Genomic DNA, 22686 nt, shown 5'->3' with positions numbered 1-22686 from the left:
CACGAGAACAGAGACACATTTAAATGTTCATTGAACCCACAGGGGAGAACATCATGCTACTGAAGACTTCTGTCTGCATTCAGGTGTAAATCAGGTTTTTTTAAATGCAACCGTGAAAATGTTTAAAAGGATTAAAGCAGCAGGTAAATGATACGACTTAATCCAGTAGGACCTGTTGGACTGATGTCCGTCCACTAATCCGGACACGCTCCATCACCCATCGCTCTATGAGCACCACGTTAAATATGATTTGGAGATCTCCAACGTTCTTTACTGAAGCAGAAGTACAGATACCTGTGTTAAGAAATACTCCAGTAAAAGTACTGAAGCAACTTTTTTACTCAAGCAAAAGTAATAAAGTACAGGCTCTGAAATGTACTCAAAGTACGAAAGTAAAAAGCTGAAGGACGATTCTACTCACTGCGTTTGTACAAAGGGAACTGAACCTTGTGCTAAATCAATATAAGAATAAAATAATATCAGCACATGAGAATACAAATAATGAATGTACTTAGTTTGAATCTCTTATGTAGGAGACAAGCAGCGATAAATAAATACCTGTTGGCTGGGATTCAGCAGGTATTTATTTAAACAGATATGTCTTTTAAAACGTGGGGAGCAGAAGTAAAAAGTAGTCAGAAATATATATACCTGAAAATTCTACTTAAGTACAGTAAGTATTTGTACTTCATCACCTCTCACCTCTGGGGACAATGCTCATATATTATAACATTATAAAGAGTATTATAGCAAGTGGAACATGTCGTATCACTTGTACATACTACGTAGAATAGAATAGAATAGAATAGAATAGAATAGAATAAACCTTTATTATCCCACGGATGAGAAATTTCGGTGCTACAGAGCTCTTACAGCACGGGAAAATAAAATATAAAAGGAAAACACAGGGTGGTCCTATAAACATAAGCAACTGAAGTTTGTATATACAGGTAACAATGTGCAGAATATGTATAGAAAAATTGTACAAAGATATGTATAAAATGTACAGCAAACAAACAAGCTGGTGCGTAAGATGACCAAAGGATGTTAAGCTGCATTACAGAGTCTGACAGCTGCTGTAAGAACGACCTGCGGTAGCGCTCCGTCCTACACTGTGGGTGTAAAAGTCCACTGCTGAACGAGCTGCTCAGTGCTCGTACAGGCTCATGCAGGGGTGGGAGGTGACGTCCAGGATGGATGTTAGCTTAGACAACATCCTCCCCAACCTGCTCGATGGACTTCAGCGGACAGTCCAGGACAGAGCTGGCCCTCCTGACCAGTTTGTTAAGTTCCCCCCCGTCCCTCTCTGCCAGTCCACCACTCCAGCAGACACAGCATAGAAAATAGCAGACGCCACCACGGTGTCGTAAAATGTCCTTAGGAGTGTCCTGTTCACCCTGAAGGATCTCAGCCACTGAATACATGAAGCTGAATGGCTGCCATGACTGAAATCCTCTCAGGTGGAAAGGCTGAGGTAGAAAAAATGACGACAGCTTTCCAGGATTTGAAACGAAACAATAAAGCTGGAAACGTTTTATCCTGTTTTTCTTCTCTCACCCCAACCAATCACAGCAGATGGCCCCGCCCCTCCCTGAGCCTGGTTCTGCTGGAGGTTTCTTCCTGTTAAAAGGAAGTTTTTCCTTCCCACTGTTGCCAAAGTACTTGTTCATAGGGGGTCATATGATAGTTGGGTTTTTCTCTGTATGTGTTATTGTAGGGTCGACCTTACAGTATAAAGCAATTTGAGGACACTGTTGTTGTGATTTGGTGCTGTGTAAATAAAACTGAACTGAATGTTATTCTGTAAATATGTCAAGCATTCAACAAAAGCATTGTTTAGAAATTCCCAACTTCTTCTTCCTTTACACGGTCCCTCCTTTTTCCAGGCTCAACAGTTGAGCAGTTTCATGCGTGACCCACACGAGGAAAGGTCTGGATGTGAGCTCTTTGTATGCAGTCCAAAGCAGCAGGGATGAAAGTGAAGGATGCTAAACAGGGACGAGGTCTGCAAAATAACCGGAGGTCCTGCGTGTAATTCATTTCACTTCAACATAGTATTCACATTTATTATCCGTGTTAACTGAACGTGGACCTTTTCAGATGGCATTTAGAGGCAGAAGCCAAAAATATCTGCATCTGAAAACTTTCATTGAGCACTTCTAAAGTGCACTAATTAACACTGTGCTCTCATTTGTTTAATGAATGCACGACAGCACTTTGCTGTTTCAGAGAAAGTGACTTGCTGAAGCTTTTCCTTGACAAAACAGCGGCTGTGACTGTGAGCAGCTTCCTGTCTTCACAGCGATCGAACGCCTCACACGGAGGGTTTGGATGTAAGTGCTACGATGTCGACTGTGTAATACTGAACAATTCTTACGATGGCGTCTGTTTGAAGACATATTAGCAAACTGCTCTGAAGTGAACAGTGCAGTTTGCTGTAAGACTTAGCGTAGCTGTTCAAACAGCTGGCAGTTTATCCATTTCCTCGACATCTGACATGAGATAAAGACCTTGGAGGACTCAGAGCAGTCGTGCAGAGCAGCATGTCTCCAAAGACCTCCTCCCAGTCCTCATGTGTGTCTGTACCTGGGCTGAAAGTGGACCAAGCAGAGGTCTGACCTTTCAAGGCTTCTGGTAGGTCAGTCCACAGACTGAGCACAAGCTGAGTCATGTGACACTCTTGTCACATGACCCACTGTGGGGTCTTCTTCCCAGTAGGACATCTCCAGAATACCTCACCCAGGAGCTGTCCAGGAAGCATCATAGTCAGATACCCAAAGCATCTCAACTGCCTCCTCTCAATGTGGAGTATCAGTGACTGAACTCTGAGCCCTGTAGAGCCCAGCGACCCGACTGAATCCGCAGCCTTATTCTTTCAGTCACTACCCAAAGCTCATGGATGAGGACAGGAACATCGATCGACCAGTAAACTGACAGCTTTGCTTCTGAGGAAGAAATCTTGGGCAGAACCTGGATCAGGGAGGGTCAGGCAGTTGGGAGTGAGTGGAGGGAGACATTGTTGGTCACCTGATTTAGGTTCCTATAGGTATTTATGCCTTTATGAAACACCCACTTATGTAGATCCCCTCCTTTGCTCACTCGGGCATCTTGTTATCCAGCAGTGCAGTTTCTTCCTGTTAGGAGGGAGTTTTTCCTTCCCACTGCTGCCAACTGCTTGCTCGTGTTGGGGTTTTCTCTGTATTGTTCTGGGGCTATAAAATTATGATATGAAGCACCGTGAGATGACTGTTGCTGTGATTTGGTGCTTTCTAAATAAAACTGTCGGTCACAGCTGTTAGCTGGACCTCGTCGCTCCCCTTTCATCAGCGACGAGCCTCTGCACTGCTAAAGCTATAATAAGCTGCTTTATTTTCTCCGTGCGTAGGCTGTACAGCAGCACGCACACATACACTTCCATCATCATCTACACCTAACACTGGCCACTGTCTCGCCCATATTAACATTTATTTTTCTTTTAAATCAATATTTAGCTCGGGGGCGTTTCACCTGTCTACTTATGAGACTTCAAATTTCCAACTGAAGGACTGAATGAGATTATGGGTAAAATATCTGGTTTGCCTGAGCGCCGAGCTGACCGAATAATGAAGCCACTGAAAACAACGCTCAAGGCTTAGCTGCCGTCAAGGATGTGTCAGTTAAACGTTTGTCCTCTGCAGACAATCAGATGTGCGTGCACAGTAAGTTTCGTGTCATCACAATGTATGTTCTTAAACAGTGTGGAGAACTGATCCATAACCGGCCACGCTCTGCAGCATCGAACCGTACGGCGAGCTCACAGAGGATCCGTCACTCACATCTCCACAGAACTCAAAGAGACACTCTGCACTGACACTTCACTGGACCAGCACTCCAGTGTGTGCACAGTTATAATCTCATCATGATAAATCAATACGTCGACCAGCAAGCTGCATTTACGAGCAACCCACAGCGACGAGGGGAAACACACACACACCACAGACCACAGTGTGGCTGCAGGGTTTTTCATTTCCAAAATGTGTCAAAATAAGCACTGGAGCTGAAAGCCATTAGGCCACAACCACAGTTTTCCTTTTAAGTACCATTAGAAAGCCGCTTTCAGGACATCCACTCACAGCTGGTCTGTCACTGTGGACACTCCACCCGACCCAGGTGTCATATTTTATTTGCAGTTTTTAAAAAAAGAAAGCAGTTCTCATAAGAGGCTCTTCTTGTGTTGCTAATGTGTTCTTACTCTACAGAGCGTCCTCGTAAACCCCCACCCCCGGCTCCAAAAAAACACTTACTGTAATCAGTAATCCATAAATTCACAGATGATGTTTCTGACCCTCTAAGATGTTAGTTTAGGATTATCTGATGTGAACTTTAATGAGTGTAATGACTCCAGTTCTGCTCTTCAAAGATCCGATTCACGACGCCACACGGTCGGCAGCCTGACGTACATCTCCATCTGCAGATCTGTTGTCTTCAAATCTCTCCAGCTTCAACACAGCACAAGTCTGAGCTGCATGAAGTCGTATTAATGGACGGGCACATACAGAAACAGCCCAAACAACCTCCTGAGGACCCGCTTTGATGAAAGCGAGGCTGTCAAAGGAACAGGAGGACATCAGAGAGTCACTTTTTTACCAAAGAAGAGCTGTAACACCACAGTAACACCACCACGTATGGTGTAACCTGACATGCACCAGCCCAGAAACTACACGTCAGGTTGATGCAGAGCCTCTGACTGGCCGGTTCAGCACATCGATCCCACCGGTGCATTTCCAGCAACTTTTCTCTCACTGATGAATTTAAAATCTGCAGAGATATCATCTCTCAATAGAAGGAACAATAAACAGATCAATATCATGTCACAAACGTGTGGAGGCAGATTCCTGAAACCCTTCAAATGGACATGAGGGAGTGTAAAAAAAATAGAATGAAGCGATGGGAGTGAAAAGTTTTACTTTGATTTGCTAACAATGATCTCAAAGATGCAGCAAGTTCACTTTAATAATTGACCAACAGCAGCACAAACAAGCAGACCTGAGAGGGAAGTCGGTGATCCTCTAGGAGAAATAACAGAGCGTGAGCACGAAAAAACAAAAGGAAAAACAAACGTTCAGATCCAGGAGATGAAACAGAATCAACAAGTTGGGATGTAAAGATGAAGCGCTGACAGATGCTGGTGGAAACGGTGTGGGCTGCTGAAGGCTGGACACAGAGAAAAGCTGTGTATAAAAGCTCAACTGTAGGATTTGTAGAAGAAAACCAAAGATTATTAATTGAGCCGGAGCGATTCAGATGTTACTGAAAGAAAAGAAAGTGACTCACAGACATCTGTGGGCAGCAGTCAGAGAGCCTGAGTCACGTTAACGGCTGTTGTTACACAAAATTAATCATCTTCTGTCTAAAGTCTGATATCAGAGAGAAGTACTGCTGTGTGTGTGTGTGTGTGTCTGTGTGTGTGTGTGTGTGTCTGTGTGTGTGTGTGTGTGTGTCTGTGTGTGTGTGTGTGTGTGTCTGTGTCTGTGTGTGTGTCTGTGTGTGTGTGTGTGTGTCTGTGTCTGTGTGTGTGTCTGTCTGTGTCTGTGTCTGTGTGTGTCTGTGTCTGTGTCTGTCTGTGTGTGTGTGTCTGTGTGTGTGTGTGTCTGTGTGTGTGTGTGTGTGTGTCTGTGTGTGTGTGTGTCTGTGTGTGTGTGTGTCTGTGTCTGTGTGTGTGTGTGTGTGTGTGTGTGTGTGTGTGTCTGTGTGTGTGTGTGTGTCTGTGTGTGTGTGTGTCTGTGTGTGTCTGTGTCTGTGTGTCTGTGTCTGTGTGTGTCTGTGTCTGTGTGTGTGTGTGTGTGTGTCTGTGTGTGTGTGTCTGTGTGTGTGTGTGTCTGTGTGTGTCTGTGTGTCTGTCTGTGTGTGTCTGTGTCTGTGTCTGTCTGTGTGTGTGTGTCTGTGTGTGTGTGTGTCTGTGTCTGTGTGTGTCTGTGTCTGTGTCTGTCTGTGTGTGTGTGTCTGTGTGTGTGTGTGTCTGTGTCTGTGTCTCTGTGTCTGTGTGTGTGTGTGTGTGTGTGTGTGTGTGTGTCTGTCTGTGTGTGTGTGTGTGTGTGATGGTTTTGTGCTGTCCACACTTTGTATCGTAGACCTAAAACCCTGAGATGCAACAAACCCTTCAGCTAAGTAAAAAGTAACTTGGCTGTAACACATTCACACATTACAGCGAAGTTACACGGACGTATTACAGCCATGTTTGTCTGTGCCATGGCAACTATCCACCCCCCGCCCGTCCCGTTCGGGAAGCCAGAAATATACGAGGCTGAGCTTCTCTGAGAGACGCGCAGCTCTCGCTCTGATAGCATCTTCGCCTGACACTGAAAATAAATTAACACCAGCAGCAAACACAAGTTGCATCAACATATTTAGCTCTGTAATTATTTAGCACGTGTAAATCAAACCTGAGTTAATTTCTATGATTAACTTAAAGACTCTGAAATCCTGAAGCAGAGAGGCTGCAAACACACCACAGCTTTCACTAAACTGATGCTGGTGTGCCGGTGTAATCGTCACTGATGCGCTGGCACGCTCAACGCATCTTTACTGTCTGTCTCTCGCCAAGTCGGAACTTTCAAAGTTCTCTGTTAGCCTTTGGTGTGAGAAATCCCACGAACAATATAAGACTGGAGGATGAGCAGCAGGTTAAGAGGTAAGAGGAGAGGAATTATGGGACGTCCACTCATCAGGTGGACACAAACGTGACTCTAAATGGCGGCTAACGTTGCTGCGGGTGTGCTGGATGTGCAGCGAAGCAGTCCTGTGAAACAGTAGAAGGTGAGAACGTGTCACCTGTTGCTTTCAGAGCTGCTACGTTGCCCAGAAAGCCGTCGGTGTGCACTGCCACTGAAGTTAAAGTTGAAACCTGACACGGAACGAGCAACGGAGCTCAGCTTCGTCATGGACCGTGTTGATGGTTGGGTTCCAGTCCAGCACACCTCAGACCTGCTCCACTTTCGTCTCTGGGCTTCTCACAGGCCGCCATTGATCTTCAGCTCACCTTCATCCATCTTTTCAAATCCATTTCAGCAGGCGGCACAGAAGCGAACGCCTACATTGAAATGCAGCCGAGCCGGGGGCTTGTATAACTGCAGATTTATGTGTGCACGAGGCAGCGGGGCTGCATTGTAGAGAGACCTGAGGGAAATGATAGCATTATTAGTCAGCGAGCGTCTCACGCCCTCCACTGCAGGTAAAGCATAATGACTGAACGCTGCTCCCACAACAGACTGTTTTTTCATTCCCGCGTACTCCTGCTAATGCATCAAGGCGGCACAATAAAACACGAGTTAAGACACTGTTGCTCTTTGATATTTTGCCTCCTGCAACAGGAGATGGCGTTAAAAGAGGCGGAGCCAGAGAAGAATAGTGCAGCGAATATAAAAGAGACGCCGATGAAGCAGCAGCAGGATAAGTCGGCCGCAGAGAGAGAAAGAGGCTGAAACTGTTGCTTCTCTGTCCGGCTGTCATTCGTCCAACCTGCGTCGTTTCTCCTTTCTTGGTTCGGGCCCGTGTCGGACGACAGGCACGAGCCGGCGTCGCAGCTGAGAGTCCGACATGTCAACGTCTCCGGGCTTTCCTACACGCCGAGCGTTGACAGCGCGTTTATAAAAGCTGGGGCCAATCTTACCTAAAGGAATGATGAACGCGAGCCCAGAGAGATGCAGCCAGCTCTGAGTCAACTCCTTCTGTGACAGCAGAGACACAGAATGCAATTTAATTTGGTGTTCTCGCTGGCTCGCTTTTTAATATGACTCAGCGTGAGAGGCTGCTTCGCCAGGGTGGGCGATAAGGAGATCCAGGAACATTCGCATTACATTTACAGATTTACAGCAAACAACCGCCAGTGAACACGCACACAGACAGACACACACACGCACACACACACTCTGTGTAATCGCAGGATTTTCTAAAACATTCTGCAGTTCAAAATAATTTATCTTACACCGGGCCTTGCTGCAGCCCCTCCATCTGAAACTAGCCATTTTAGCTCCTCCTACTTTCAGACAACTGTCCTCTCATTGGCCGCTCCTCACAAACAAAAGGTCCCCTCTCTGTGACCTCATGCAGAGTGTTTAGACTGCAGCCTCTGGCTCACTGGGATTACTCGCACATATGCTGACCTCATTATTAGAAACTGGCCATGTTTCATTTGAACACAGGCCACTGGAACAGCATCAGGAAAAGACACCCCGACATTTATCAACCTGTGCTGCCACTTTCATACCTTACAGCCCATTCATGGCTGCATGTGAATAATCATCCCATCTTATCAGCAGGTATTAATAAAGTTTCTGATTATGATTGGATCCTGATTGGATGTGCAAATGTCAAGCTTTTTATTTTTCTGTCAGAGGAACGCCGATCCGTTCAAAGATGCTCCGCTGAATATCAAACTAACAGGACAATATCAGCCATGAGGCAAGAGCATCAAATGTATAAAAACTCCATAAAGTCTCTTAATGAGTCCAGTCGAATGAAAACAGCTGGAATGACTTTGTGTTTGTGTGGCTGTTTTTCTGGAGTGTGAACGATGAGCACTCGCTGCACTTACAGTCTGACTTTAAAACAGAAAAAATAAACCTGACAAGAAAAATATTCCTCAGCAACCGATCGATGCATCTGAAGGTGAATCTACACTTTCACACTCACAAGGAGAAGAAGTGCAGATCGTGATGTTTGAGCTGCGCCTCCAGCACGGACCCCGCCCGCACATTAGCGCCGTCTTTCACGTCCCACTGGTGAAGCAGAGGCAGGAGCAGGCGGCCAGTTTGGAAGCACAGCTCAGGGCGGAGATCACACCTCCACCTGCTGCTGCCGTGAGCGTGCGGTTAATCAGGTCGCGATGACAACATCTGCATGACGTTTCTGTCTACCAGCGCTTCCATGTGAGCGTCATTCTGGGATTCTACCAGAGTAGCTTTGCATGATTCCCAGTTCATAATAATCTGTTTCATCCTGTCTTCCTCTTCTCAGATGGCCCCGCCCCTCCCTGAGCCTGGTTCTGCTGCAGGTTTCTTCCTGTTAAAAGGGAGTTTTTCCTTCCCACTGTCGCCAAAGTGCTGCTCACAGGGGGTCATATGATTGTTGGGTTTTCTCTGTATGTGTTACTGTAGGGTCGACCTTACAATATAAAGCACTTTGATGCGACTGTTGTTGTGATTTGTTTAAATAAAACTGAATTGAATAATAATCCTTACTTCTCTTTGCACAGCCCCTCGCCTGAAACAAGCTGTTTCAGGTCGTCTCTCTCCCACCGCTGAAGATAATTTCTCACCCTGATTGGAGGCTGAAGCTGACCCGGAATATGAGAATGAATCTGCAGCGGCAGAGATTCCAGCAGGACGTCTCTGTTGGGAACATATCACGCTCAGTTTGAGCATCAGACACTTCATTTTCTGCATTCGGGGAATTTTTATGCACCAATTTGCACCTTTTGAGTCTCAGTTGGTAACAGAAATGTCTGGAACATAACACACACCGGCTCTTGAGCATTGTGTGCTCTTTTAAAATATTTATTTTCAGCTTCTTTTACTTAATATTTTCCCTGCCGACTCACATGCAGACATGATTTACTCTTCAGTGTTTACCTGCTTCCAGCTTTGACAGTTCTGACTGATATTTGGAGAATTTTCTGTCTTTTCTTTGCAGAAACATGCAGCTAAAAAAGTAACTTTTATTTATTCAGATCTGAATTTTAACAGTTCAAAACTTCCTGCACATTCATTTGTTCACATGTTGAGTAGAGACTGATATTCAGTACAAACATAAACCGGTTTCCAAACATTTGTTATGTGGAGTTCTGATTGAGTCCTGATGATATATTTTTAAACTGCATTTGAATATTAATCTTGTGTTATTGTCATAACAAGTCGCGGGTCGCTCGTCTACTCGACTCTGTTTCCAGTCAGTGTTCAGTTAACAGCAAATAATAATTCGATTTTAGTCGTAATTTATAATAAATTATTTTAGTTTCAGTCGACTAAACAGAATCAGGTTGTAGAGACTAAATAAAGAGAAAGTCTGTCGTTACAGTGAGAGTTCCTCCTCAGCGTCTTATTTTCCTCGACGTCACATGAAATGTGTTCATGTGTCTGCTTTTCTCTTCTCTTTAAGCATTTTGTCACATTTTCATGAGAAACTGGGAGCTAGCTGGACTGGTCCCGCCTTTCTGCACAACTTTATTAGTTTTGATTGGATCTCATCTCTCCACAATATTTTCATCTCATTTTTATTGGTTGACCAAAGTAAAAACATCGTATTTTGGTGAGAAACAAAGGTCGGTGACGAAAGCTATCACAAAAAGTATTGGTCAGCAAAATGAATACCGTTTTCAGACACGTATTGCCAAACAGAGATGTTACAGAGCGCCATCTGGTGGACAAACTATGCAACATCAGCACTGATAGCATGGATGAAGAGTGTTTCTCCCACCTCTTCCTTACTTTTTACATTTTTAGTCATCAGTAATTTGAGATATTTCGCCAAATAACTAATATAAGCGACATATGTCGGTAACTTGTCCCAGCTTGTATTTGTGCGGCTGTGGTACAGCTTTCCTCTTCAGAATGGAAACTTGCAGTGTTTTACTTTTCTGGATACACAGATGCACAGAAGTCTTTAAAGGCCACAAGTTACACTCATTCTCAAATGCACTGAAGCTGGGAGGTGTTCTCTGAAGGTCTCCTGTTGGTGCCCGATTCCATTTCAGCTCGACACCAACGCGCACTTGGAGGCGAATCACAGAGCTCTGCAGAAAAGTCTTTGATAGAAGGGATTTCACTCCTTTCTACATGTAACAGACCTACAGAAACACCAGCGATACACACCACCGTACACTAGAGTCACAAATGTCCTTACAGCAACACAATGCCATCCTCAGCCTTTGTGAGTCTCTGGCACACGGCGGTGCAACAACAGCAACCCTGAGACGGCCGGAGAGCTCCAGACAGCTCATCCAAGTCAAATCACTCCAAACAAGGTTCCTGTGTTTCATTAGGGACCATTTGTATGATATTTGTCAGCTGCAAGGCTTTCAAAACACAGTGTGCTCTCAAGTTCTTAACAAGATTTATGTGGTTGTGTCCAAAGCGAGATGTCCTTATTAACCGCACTCCAGAGCCAGATGGATCGCTTTCCTTCACCGCGCTGCGTCACTGAATCAAACGGGGGAAAGAAATCTGCATATTGCAGAAGTTATAAGAAGAAGAATGGGGTCATTGCGTGTGTGTGTGTGTGTGTGTGTGTGTGTGTGTGTGTGTGTGTGTGTGTGTGTGTGTGAGAGAGAGACACGTCATGCTCAGGCTTAAGTCCAATGGTGTAAAAAGTAGAGAAAACCTCTCAGAACAATTTACATTTTTCAAGTTGTGTCATGGCTAGACGGTCCTCACTGATCGTCTTGCCAATTTGTTGTGGTGTTTGTGTGTACTGTGTCGTGTTCTCCTCCATCCTGGGCATGTGTTTTTCTGCTGGAACATGTACTTCCGGAAGCCGTGGCACGGAACGGCAGTTGACCGGAGGGGAGTGTCCTAAGCTAGAATCATCGCACCTGTGCAGAATTACCTTGCCAGCGCAGACCTATTTAACGGGGCGGTTGAGTCACAACCAACGCTGGAACGTTGAACTAAACCGGGTAGCGTAGTCATGATTAGCATACCCGGTTTGTGAAGGAGAGGACGTTTTCGTTATTGAGCGTGTGTTTTTTCTCATCTGCCTCCAGGGTTCAAGGATTGGAGGAGGAGCCGGCACCAGGAGTTGTTGTGGATTATTACTGCACTGTCACCGTGAGGAGAGGTCGCCGTATCACTGCACTGCCCTTTTTGGATTATAGACTCGAACTGTTAACTCACCTTTTCACTGTAAATAAATCCACTGTCATTCTGCAAGGAGTCTCGCACCTGAGTCCTTTAATCCAATTCACCATGACAGAACGTTCCAGCCAAGTGGACTCAGCGGACTCGGCACCTTGGCGGCGCGAGCTGTCGCTCCAGGCGGCGCTACTAGAACGCCATGAGAACATGTTACAACATTTCTCCAAGGAGCAATCAGCGCTAATCCAGGTTGTGACAGAGCTAAAAGGTATGTTGCTATCTCCACCTGGAGCTGCTGGGGGGCCTTTACCAGTGCCACCTCCGATCAACGTCGCTGCTGCTTGCCCACTGCCCCCCTCCCCTCCTCCGCCACGGCGTGAACATTTGTTGCCAGTCCCAGAAAAATTTTCCGGAGATTTGGACAAGAGTAGGGGTTTTTTAATGCAGTGTGCCCTCACGTTTAGGCAGCAGCCTCAGGCTTACGCCACTGATTGTTCTAAAATCACCCTGATGGTGGAGCTGTTGACAGGTCGAGCCTTGCAGTGGGCACAAGCGGTCCTAAACTCCCAGCCTCAGATTTCCTACATTGATTTTTTGAGCAAATTTCGAAGTGTTTTTGATAAAGGAACTAACCCTGACAGTGCGGCACATAGGATGTTTGTTTTGAAACAGGGCCGGAGGAGTGTCGCTGACTTTTCGGTGGATTTCTGGATTCTTGCTGAGGAGACTGGTTGGGAGGAGATGGCGCTCCGGGGAGCTTTCTTGAACAGTCTGAACGAGGGACTGAAGCGTGAGTTGGCTTCCAAAGAATTGCCTAAAACCTTGAGTGCATTGATTAATTTATGTATTAAGTTGGACGATCACCTTCGGGAGTTCAGCAAGCGGACACCGGGAGGCGCTGGGTGGCGGACTGGATTACCGGCCCTGGAGTGGAAGGGGACGGACCCGCGGTCAGCGGAAGAGGAGGAGCAGCCGATGCAGTTAGGCGGAGCACGGTTGAGCTCCACAGATTGGAGGAAGAGACGCCAGACGGGTGAGTGTTTTGCATGTGGAAAGAAGGGACATTTTGCTGACGCATGCCCCTCTCGGGGAAACGACCAGGCCCGTCAGTAGCTGTGGGAGTACTGACGGGTGCGACCATGAACATTGCTCCCCATCTGAGTTGTTCTGCTAAGTTGGTTTTTCAATCTCACACTCACCAGTGCCGTGCATTAGTGGACTCTGGAGCTGAACAAAATTTTTTGGATGAATCGCTCGCTAGGCAGTTGGGCTTCCCCGCGGTTCCTCTCCGGGAGTCTCTTCAGGTTTCAGCTCTTAACGGCAGCCCGTTAGCGGCAATAACCCATCGCACTGTCGATCTGACTTTAGTTCTTTCTGGTAACCATGTTGAGAGAGTTTCCCTGTTTCTGTTTAAAGCCCCCGGCACCCCATTGGTCTTGGGGTTCCCATGGCTCAAACAGCACAATCCGCAGATCGACTGGGCTCAGGGACGCGTGACAGGCTGGAGCGAGTGGTGCCATGAACATTGTTTACGTGCAGCGGTGCCCAGTTTAGTGCCCCTAAATCCGGCGGCTCAGGTGAAGGCACCCGATCTCTCAGCCGTCCCTCCAGAGTACCACGACCTGGCTCAAGTATTCAGCAAAGACCTAGCAGTGTCTCTCCCGCCTCATCGCCCTTATGATTGCGGGATAGATCTGCACCCTGGCGCCCCATTACCCACCAGCCGGCTTTACAGCATCTCAAAGCCTGAACGTGAGACGATGGAGCGCTACATTACAGACTCTCTCGCTGCCGGCTTAATTCGCCCATCTACATCCCCTTTGGGGGCTGGATTCTTCTTTGTACAGAAGAAGGACAGGTCTCTCCGCCCCTGTATTGATTTTCGGGGCCTGAACAAGATCACCGTCAAGAACAGATATCCCCTCCCTCTTCTTGTCTCAGCGTTTGAACTACTCCAAGGGGCGACTATCTTCTCCAAACTCGATCTCCGTAATGCATACCACCTGGTTCGTGTTCGTGAGGGGGATGAATGGAAGACGGCGTTTAACACCCATTTGGGGCACTTCGAATATCTGGTCATGCCATTCGGACTCACCAACGCCCCCGCTGTCTTCCAAGCAATGGTTAATGATGTGCTGCGTGACTTTATTAATCATTTTGTGTTTGTCTATTTAGACGACATTCTCATCTTCTCTAAGACTCGAGCCGAACATGTGAAACAGGTGCGACTGGTGCTGCAGCGTCTGCTGGAAAATCGACTTTTCATCAAGGGTGAGAAATGCCAGTTTCATGTTCAGTCTGTGCCGTTTTTGGGGTTTATTGTGGAGGAGGGGCGGCTACGAGCCGATCCTGCTAAGGTGAAGGCAGTGGTGGAGTGGCCCGAACCCAAGACGCGTCGAGAACTGCAAAGGTTTATTGGGTTCGCCAACTTTTACAGGAGGTTCATCAGGAACTTTAGCCAGGTGGTTTCTCCCCTCACACAACTCACTTCTCCCAAACTGCCCTTTCTATGGTCTAGTTCCGCGCAGCAGGCATTTGCTCGTTTGAAACAACTGTTTTCCTCTGCTCCCATTTTGATCCAGGCTGACCTCACCCGACCATTTGTGGTGGAAGTGGACGCATCGGATTCGGGGGTGGGGGCCGTTCTCTCCCAGCGGGTGGGTGGCAAGCTGCATCCATGTGCCTACTTCTCTCGACGGCTGACCCAAGCGGAACAGAATTACGACGTGGGCGATCGGGAGCTCCTCGCCATCAAGCTGGCCCTGGAGGAATGGAGGCACTGGTTGGAGGGAAGTGAACACCCCGTTGTGGTTTGGACGGACCATAAGAACTTGGCGTATATCCAGGCAGCTAAGCGTCTTAACGCACGTCAAGCCAGGTGGGCCCTGTTCTTTACACGTTTCAATATCACTATAACCTACAGACCAGGATCACGCAACACGAAACCCGATGCTCTCTCACGCCAATTTGCACCACACACGGATGACGGAGAGAAGCAGAGACCCATTCTGCCCGCCACTTGCATCGTGGGAGCTATCACATGGGAGATCGAGAGGATGGTTAAAGAGGCCCAGCAACAGGAGCCGGACCCAGGGACGGGCCCTGACGGACGACTGTTCGTCCCCACAACGGTCCGGGGCAAGGTTATACACTGGGCCCATACAGCAAAGTTCTCCTGCCACCCTGGTAAGAACCGCACCGTGAGTTTCCTGCGACGTTTGTTTTGGTGGCCCTCTCTTCTCAGGGATGTTCGGGACTACGTTGCGGCCTGCCCTACCTGCGCTCGCAATAAGACCCCCAGTGCCCCCCAGGCCGGTCTCTTGCACCCTCTGCCAGTCCCCAAGCGCCCCTGGTCGCATGTTGCTTTGGATTTTGTCACTGGTCTACCGTCGTCATCAGGTAACACGACCATACTAACTGTTGTAGATCGTTTTTCCAAGGCGGCGCACTTTGTGGCGTTGCCCAAACTCCCGACTGCCTTAGAGACGGCTCGGCTCCTTACCGAGCATGTTTTTCGGTTACATGGGATTCCACAAGACATTGTTTCTGATCGAGGCCCCCAGTTTACTTCCCGGGTCTGGAGGGCGTTTTGTTCAGGACTAGGGGCCCGTGTGAGTTTGTCTTCAGGTTTTCATCCTCAGACGAACGGTCAGGCGGAGAGGGCGAATCAGGAGTTGGAAACCATGTTACGCTGTGTGGTTTCCTCGAACCAATCCACCTGGAGTGACCAGTTGGCTTGGATTGAGTACGCCCACAATTCCAGCACGTCGGCAGCCACTGGTGTGTCTCCGTTTGAAGCGTCGCTGGGGTACCAGCCACCATTACTTGCCATCACTGAAGGTGAGCTGGCCGTTCCCTCTGTTCAGCATCATATGAGACGCTGCAGGCGGGTGTGGCGCGCCACCAAGGCGGCTCTGTTAAGGACGACGGCGCAGAATAAGAGGTTGGCCGATCGTCGCCGCACTCCGGCCCCTGCCTATCGTGTTGGACAGCAGGTGTGGCTCTCTTCCAGGTATATTCCCTTACGAACTGAATCCAAGAAGTTGGCCCCGCGTTTTATTGGGCCCTTTTCGATCCAAGCTGTGTTGAATCCGGTGTCTGTTCGTTTGGCCCTTCCTCGCAACATGAGGATTCATAATGTGTTTCATGTTTCCCAGGTGAAACTGGTCCGGACCAGCCCTTTGTGCCCGCCTTCCAGGCCCCCGCCGCCCGCCCGGGTTGTTGCCGGCGCTCCTGCTTATGCCATCACGCGGATTATGGATGCCAGGCGTCGCGGTAGGGGCTTCCAGTTTTTGGTGGATGATGCTATGGTGAAGGAATTCCGCCGCCGGCACCCTGACAAATTTGGTCGGTCGCCGGGTGGCTCCCGTTAATGGGGGGGTACTGTCATGGCTAGACGGTCCTCACTGATCGTCTTGCCAATTAGTTGTGGTGTTTGTGTGTACTGTGTCGTGTTCTCCTCCATCCTGGGCATGTGTTTTTCTGCTGGAACATGTACTTCCGGAAGCCGTGGCACGGAACGGCAGTTGACCGGAGGGGAGTGTCCTAAGCTAGAATCATCGCACCTGTGCAGAATTACCTTGCCAGCGCAGACCTATTTAACGGGGCGGTTGAGTCACAACCAACGCTGGAACGTTGAACTAAGCCGGGTAGCGTAGTCATGATTAGCATACCCGGTTTGTGAAGGAGAGGACGTTTTCGTTATTGAGCGTGTGTTTTTTCTCATCTGCCTCCAGGGTTCAAGGATTGGAGGAGGAGCCGGCACCAGGAGTTGTTGTGGATTATTACTGCACTGTCACCGTGAGGAGAGGTCGCCGTATCACTGCACTGCCCTTTTTGGATTATAGACTCGAACTGTTAACTCACCTTTTCACTGTAAATAAATCCACTGTCATTCTGCAAGGAGTCTCGCACCTGAGTCCTTTAATCCAATTCACCATGACAAGTTGTTTTTTCCCCACAACAGCAAAATTAGCTCCTCATCAAAGCACACACACACACACATACACACACGCACACACACACGCACACACACACACACACACACACACACACACGCACATACACGCACACATACACACACGACTCGGTAGGAATGCAACATTAGACTGAAACCTCTTGCAGCACCAACACCTACGTCCAGCACTTTTAAAATGCGAGGCTTAAACTCGGTTTCGTCAGCAGCCGTACCGACGGCCGTGAAAGCTTTTCTGAGTGTTTTTCACAGGAAAGGTCAGCTCTGTGCAGATGTAAGTGGATAATATGAATCGGGGGTTTAAAGTGTGTAAGTGTTCAACAAAAATATAAAGTGACAGCTGTGACTGAAAAAAAACAAACAAACACACTTTTGCTGCTCAAAAATCACAAAAACTGGTGATTTAAAGACAATCGTAACAGCTGCACAGGAGGATGTTTAAAGGTTTAAAGTTTGCATTATTAGGGGCGTGGCCTCTTTGACGGACAGGTGGATAGTGACACAGGCGGCTGCTAGCTTCACCTGAACTGGAACTCTGCACCGTGTTTGGAGCCTATTGGAGCATTTTATCGACATCATGTGACCAATAATGTGGTTACCTGACATTTCTTTGATTTTACTTTGCACTAATTACCAGGTATGTGATTTGAATCACACAGGTTACCTGCTCAGTTTACAATGTTTATGGTAAAACCAAAATATTCGCCCAAGAAAGCAAAGAAACAAAGGTCGAGTGATTCTCCAGCTCAGCTCAGCAGCATGTTCAATATATGTTTTCCACTCAGACACTCAGGAAAAATGCGCCTCAAAGACACAGTCGGGAAAACTACAGACAGCACGAGTCGGAAAACCAAGCTCAGGTGTAAAATAGAAACAACTAAAACTTTGGAATGCATGTCCAGGAAGACGAATGCAGAGAGTAAATCGTTTGTATCAGTCACTGTAACTCGGATAAATAAATGAGCGAGTGAGTGAATCAATCGTTCGATCGATACCTTTAATCGCTTTTCAGGCTACAAACAAACCTAAGCGAGGTTATGAATCCACGATGCTCGGCGATCGCAGCACTGCCGCGCGCTTCAAACTGCTTCCCATCTTCTCCATCTGTGACGGGAGGAGGACTGGAAAGCATTCGCTGCTTCATCTGATCGTCATGGCGACTGAAAGATGGCGTCTTTAGATAAACTCAAATTAAACCGTGCTCCTTTTTTGTTGGTTTTGGGGATGTGTGGGGAATGCCCTCTGGGACCTCACCTGGTTGATGTGTCAGCCACACGAACGTGAACGCGGGACAGACGGCGAGCTGGAAAACGTGACAGCGCATTATTAACTGGTGGGAAAAACACAGGAAACACACTGCTGACACTCAGATCTGCTCCCTGCAGTGCTCTGCTGACGAGTAACAACTGCGGCGTGCATCGGTTAGCACACGCGGAGCGCCACGGCGAAGAAGACGGAGCCTCCGGTCCACCTGTCGCTCAGCCTGTGGCTTCTGATCCACTGGGGTAACGCCATCTGCTCTCACGCCAACACTGAACACACCCACACGCAGCCTTAATCGGTTTAACTGTTTTATACATGAACACGTATCCCTGACATGGTGTAAGTTCTGTCCCACAGAGGTGCGAGGCTGCAGTGAAACCTGTGATCTGCTGCAGCAGCTTCCTGTTTTTGATGCCGGGTGCTTAAAAGAGAGACGCTCATTCAGAAAGCCTGAGTTAAGATCGCACTGAAGCTGGGACCAATCACACGATCGTGTGAGGCGTTCGCAGCCACAGAGCATCCAAGTAAAACCAGGCGTCAGACGTGAGGAGAAGAGAGCGTTGGGCTGAAGTCGTGCCGCCATGCAGCCGCTGCTCTACGTGACTAACGTTTACGTCCCAACAATCAACACGCGCCACAGGAAACAGCGAGAGAACTGAAGAATAAATCACGGATGTGTGATGTCACGACACACACAGATCTGAGTGATTTTGGCATCAGGAGGCCGCTCTGCTCATTTCTCCCACGATCCCCTCGCAGCTCAGCGCCGTTCCCGCGGGCGTAACACGCTCAGGAGTCATGTTTACATGTCTCTTGAGGAATGAAGTTCATCCTAAGCTGCACCAACTTCTACTCTCTTCCATTCTAGAGCCGAATCTCTCTGTGACGAACTCGCCAACATCGGAGCGCATCATTAGAGGCGGGACTCACCCGCAGTTCACAAAACTGCACTCGCGATACGACATTGTTGTGATGTTGCTGGTGTAGTGGTCTCTCTGTGGGTTTTTTATTGTTTTTTGACGTGTTTGCTTCTCTGGACTGTGAAGAGCTTGCTGCATGATCTACACAAAGTAGGAGAACAGAAACATATTCCATCCATGTCAGAAGCAAACTACAGCTGACCTCCAGCATCAACTAGAAACACCAGAAACTGTCAGAAAGAAATATCTTATTGCTTCAGCCGGACCGGCTCTATGACACGCACACAAACACACAAGCGCTGTAAACCCCATCTGCATGCATGAACAGCCTGAACGCTGTCAGCTTCACTGACGATCAGCGGCTCAGTTCACGGTGTGCAGCACGCAGCAGAGAGGAGCGGGTGACTCACCTGGTCGTCGTATCTGTAGGTCAGGAAGTGATCCTCTGTGGCGTCCTCCATGAAGCTGCCCTGAGGTGAGAGCGCGAACTCTGGCAGGAACACTGCAGTCTGACTCTCTGAGCACTGACAGCGCACACACACACACACACACACACACACACACACACACACAGACACAGACACACACACACACACACACAGACACACACACAGACACACACACACACACACACACACACACACACACACACACACACACAGAAAGAGGATATCAGTGAATGTGTAAATCTGCAGTTCCTCCAGTGTCCAGCAGAGGCTCCACGTTTAAAGTTCATAGAAAAAAATAAACATGTTTACAGGCGGATACACAAACTGTTCAGATTGTTAGTGCTTAAAGTTGGGGGCGTGGCCTCTTTGACTGACAGGTGGATGGTGACACAGGTGTAGCTGCTAGCTGTCTGCTAGCTTCCCCTGAGCTGGACCTCTGCACCGTGTTTGTGCTGTTGGAGCCTTTTAATGACATCATGTGACCAATAACATGGCTGCTGTGAGGTCACTGCACTAACAGACCGTCCACAGTTTTGGTGAAATATATTTAAACCTTTGTTGCACAGGAAGTTTGAGTTTTTCCTGTGAGAAATCTGAGCACCCATTAAGGTTGTGATGTTGACTCTTGCATGCGTTCAAACTGTTTGCTTCCTGTGTGCACAGGAACACGTGTGAGCGACCTCGCTGAACACATTTCCAACCACTCTGAGACCGACTTCTCTAACTGGGGGCATAAATCTGAGCCTGAGATACAATCTGCTCCTCATGGGTGTGAATTAATCTCCCTGCTGCTCTCTGCTCGCTCTTTATCAGTCCTGCTTTTATGCTTCAATATTCTTCATTACTTTGACGTATGAAAGGCGAAAGTCTCACGCTGGATCCTGAATGATAAGCATAACCCAGAGTCTGAGCAGGAGAGAGCGATAATCGGTGTAACAGGGGTGGAATCTGTGCTGCACACAGAGCAGATGGAAATAACTGGCGTGTGGCATTTACAGAGCTCCCTGGAGAGGACGGGGGGGGGGGGCAGTGAGACTGTGAGAGTGCGAGCTTCCAGGCCACTCGAACTGTACGAGAGCGAGACGATCCACCGTTGAGATTAGTGGGAGTGGCGTCTCCTGCAGGCTTTTAAAGCCACTTAAGAGACAGACGCAGCATAAGAGCCACCGCTGTGCGTTTCCCCGAGGAGCCAGCGAGGACACACCTTCATCACTCGCCAACCTCTCCGCTCGCTTTCACACTAATCCACGTTCTCTTTATTAACACAGTTGAGGAGAATTTGGCCAAAGATGTTTGCACACGGTTCTGTATAGAAAAACAATGTATGCAGTTTTCTGTAAATCTGTTTGAGAGTAAAAACTGTCCAAATGACCACGTCAGCCGCCATCTTCAAAGACGACAACAAAACAGCAAAAAGGCGGAGTCAGTCTGCGATCAGCCTGCTGCATCTTTGCCTCTGGATCAGGTCAACGTGCTGTGTGATGATATGGTGATTAACTGACAAATCAGGGGGAAACTTACCGCTGCACCAAAACAGAAAACTGCATCTAAATGAAGAGAAACTCAAACATCACACATGCAACGTATTTTAACGGTCAGTGCAAACTTGCAGCTGAGCAGCCGCCATCAAGTCATCGAAATAAGCCGTGGAGACCAAGAAACAAAGCCTCTGTAACCAAGCAACCAATTATTTTAACATATTCTTCATTTTACATAATCAAACAAATTTGTTCTATTATTAAAATCAGTAAATTTACCAGATCCTGACCGAACGTCCGACTCGGACTGACGGTGTCTGCGTTCAGAAATCAGACTGTTTGGAGATAGGCTGTCGCCCATCAGGTGACCTGTGACCTTTCAAAAACCGAGCTTGAAGACATGCTGCACGTGAACAGCCACTTAGCAGATACACCTGCGTGTCAATTTGAAGCTCCTACGTCGCCTCGTTTTCGACTTATCGCGAACACACCGTGACGACGCCGCCCGCCCGGCAGGGTGGCGAGAACACGCGTCAGCCTTTTACAGCTGAGGGGTAGAAATCTCCAGAAGGTGAGAATGATGTCTGAATAGTTTTTGGGGGGTTGGTGTCAAAAAAACAAAAGAAATACTGCAGCACATTAAAAGGGCTCGAGCCTCATCCAGCGACGGCGACGCCCGGAAACACGGTCGATACGTCAGCGTAATGCTGCCCTTTTTTCCCCTTTCAGTGTCTGATTAGCGACTGTACCAGAGATTACATGACAGCTGTTGGTTCTGATTTATTGTTCCAATCAAGGTCGGCATGAGCAACACCGGTGGGCCCGACTGTCTCCCTGAAAGTGGCGTGATTTGTCATCCCAAACGAGGACTATCTCCATATTAGGCCACACACACACACACTGACAGAAAGTCAAGCTGTCCTGCTGTGAGTTACTGACTCGTAGCCGTGCAGCGTGGCATAGGGCCGCTGCTCTAATTGAGTTTACACACCAGTGGAAGGAGAGTGTCAGGACAGCCGTCACACTTGCAGCTCCCTGCGGCGGCCGGTTCACGCTGGATCGCCTGCTGCACAGCGTGGGATGGATTATTTGTTAAAGTCAGAAGTGAAACTCTCGTGCAGCAGGTCAGAAATCAACGCTCGGGGGGGTTGGAAGAGCAATCTGTTCGGCTTCAGCGGCTGACCTCAAATACTTAAGCTTCTGAGACGTTTTCAAGGTCAGGTCCTTTAAAAATGTATCATCCCCTTGTTCATGAGAACTCTCTTCTTACTTTTAATCAACTGAAAAGCAAGTTTGGTCTGACCAATAAGGATTTTTTGAAGTACTTTCAGGTAAAGCACTATATTACTTCTAAATTGAAGGATTTTAATGGAGGGTTCGGTCTTTCTCCTATAGAATCACTCATGGTAAAAACTACCCAACTAAAATGTATCACTAAAAAGATTTATAACATTCTGTCTGATCTTAGAATGGATGACTCTAACAAAATCAAGGGCCAATGGGAATCAGACGTAGGCGCTATAGATGCTGAAGCTTGGGATGAGTTGTGTTGTCGTCCTTTTAAAGCCTTGGCATCTAATTCTATTTGGGAAAGGCAGTTTAAACTTATAAATAGGCTTTATATTACACCCGAGAAGAGACACATGATGTTTCCAGCTTTGCCTAATCTTTGTAACAAATGTCAGTCTGCTGTTGGTTCCTTTTTTCATTGTCTGTGGAGCTGCCCTGTTATTCTACAGTTTTGGAGATCACTCATAGATAAGCTATGTACTA

General features: G+C 47.7%; 1 protein-coding gene across 3 annotated transcripts in view; it reads right to left on the bottom strand.

The window, feature by feature from the left end:
- The window catches only part of adamtsl3 (ADAMTS-like 3), a 210193-nt gene that overhangs the window by 158426 nt on the left and 29081 nt on the right, over positions 1-22686 (bottom strand). For all 3 annotated transcript variants that reach the window (XM_086289669.1, XM_086289753.1, XM_086289837.1), the window contains exon 3: positions 19397-19510. In XM_086289669.1, coding sequence (XP_086145795.1) covers positions 19397-19510 — 114 coding nt within the window. The remainder of the gene's footprint in view (positions 1-19396; positions 19511-22686) is intronic.

The sequence above is a fragment of the Aulonocara sp. 'chitande type north' Nkhata Bay genome, linkage group LG1 (assembly GCF_057382095.1).
Source record: "Aulonocara sp. 'chitande type north' Nkhata Bay isolate Kocher_YH1m ecotype deep benthic linkage group LG1, A_spYH_male_GT1.1, whole genome shotgun sequence".
Lineage (NCBI taxonomy): Eukaryota > Metazoa > Chordata > Actinopteri > Cichliformes > Cichlidae > Aulonocara > Aulonocara sp. 'chitande type north' Nkhata Bay.
Note: the sequence above shows the minus strand (reverse complement) of the source record. Positions and strands in the feature narration are given on the sequence as shown.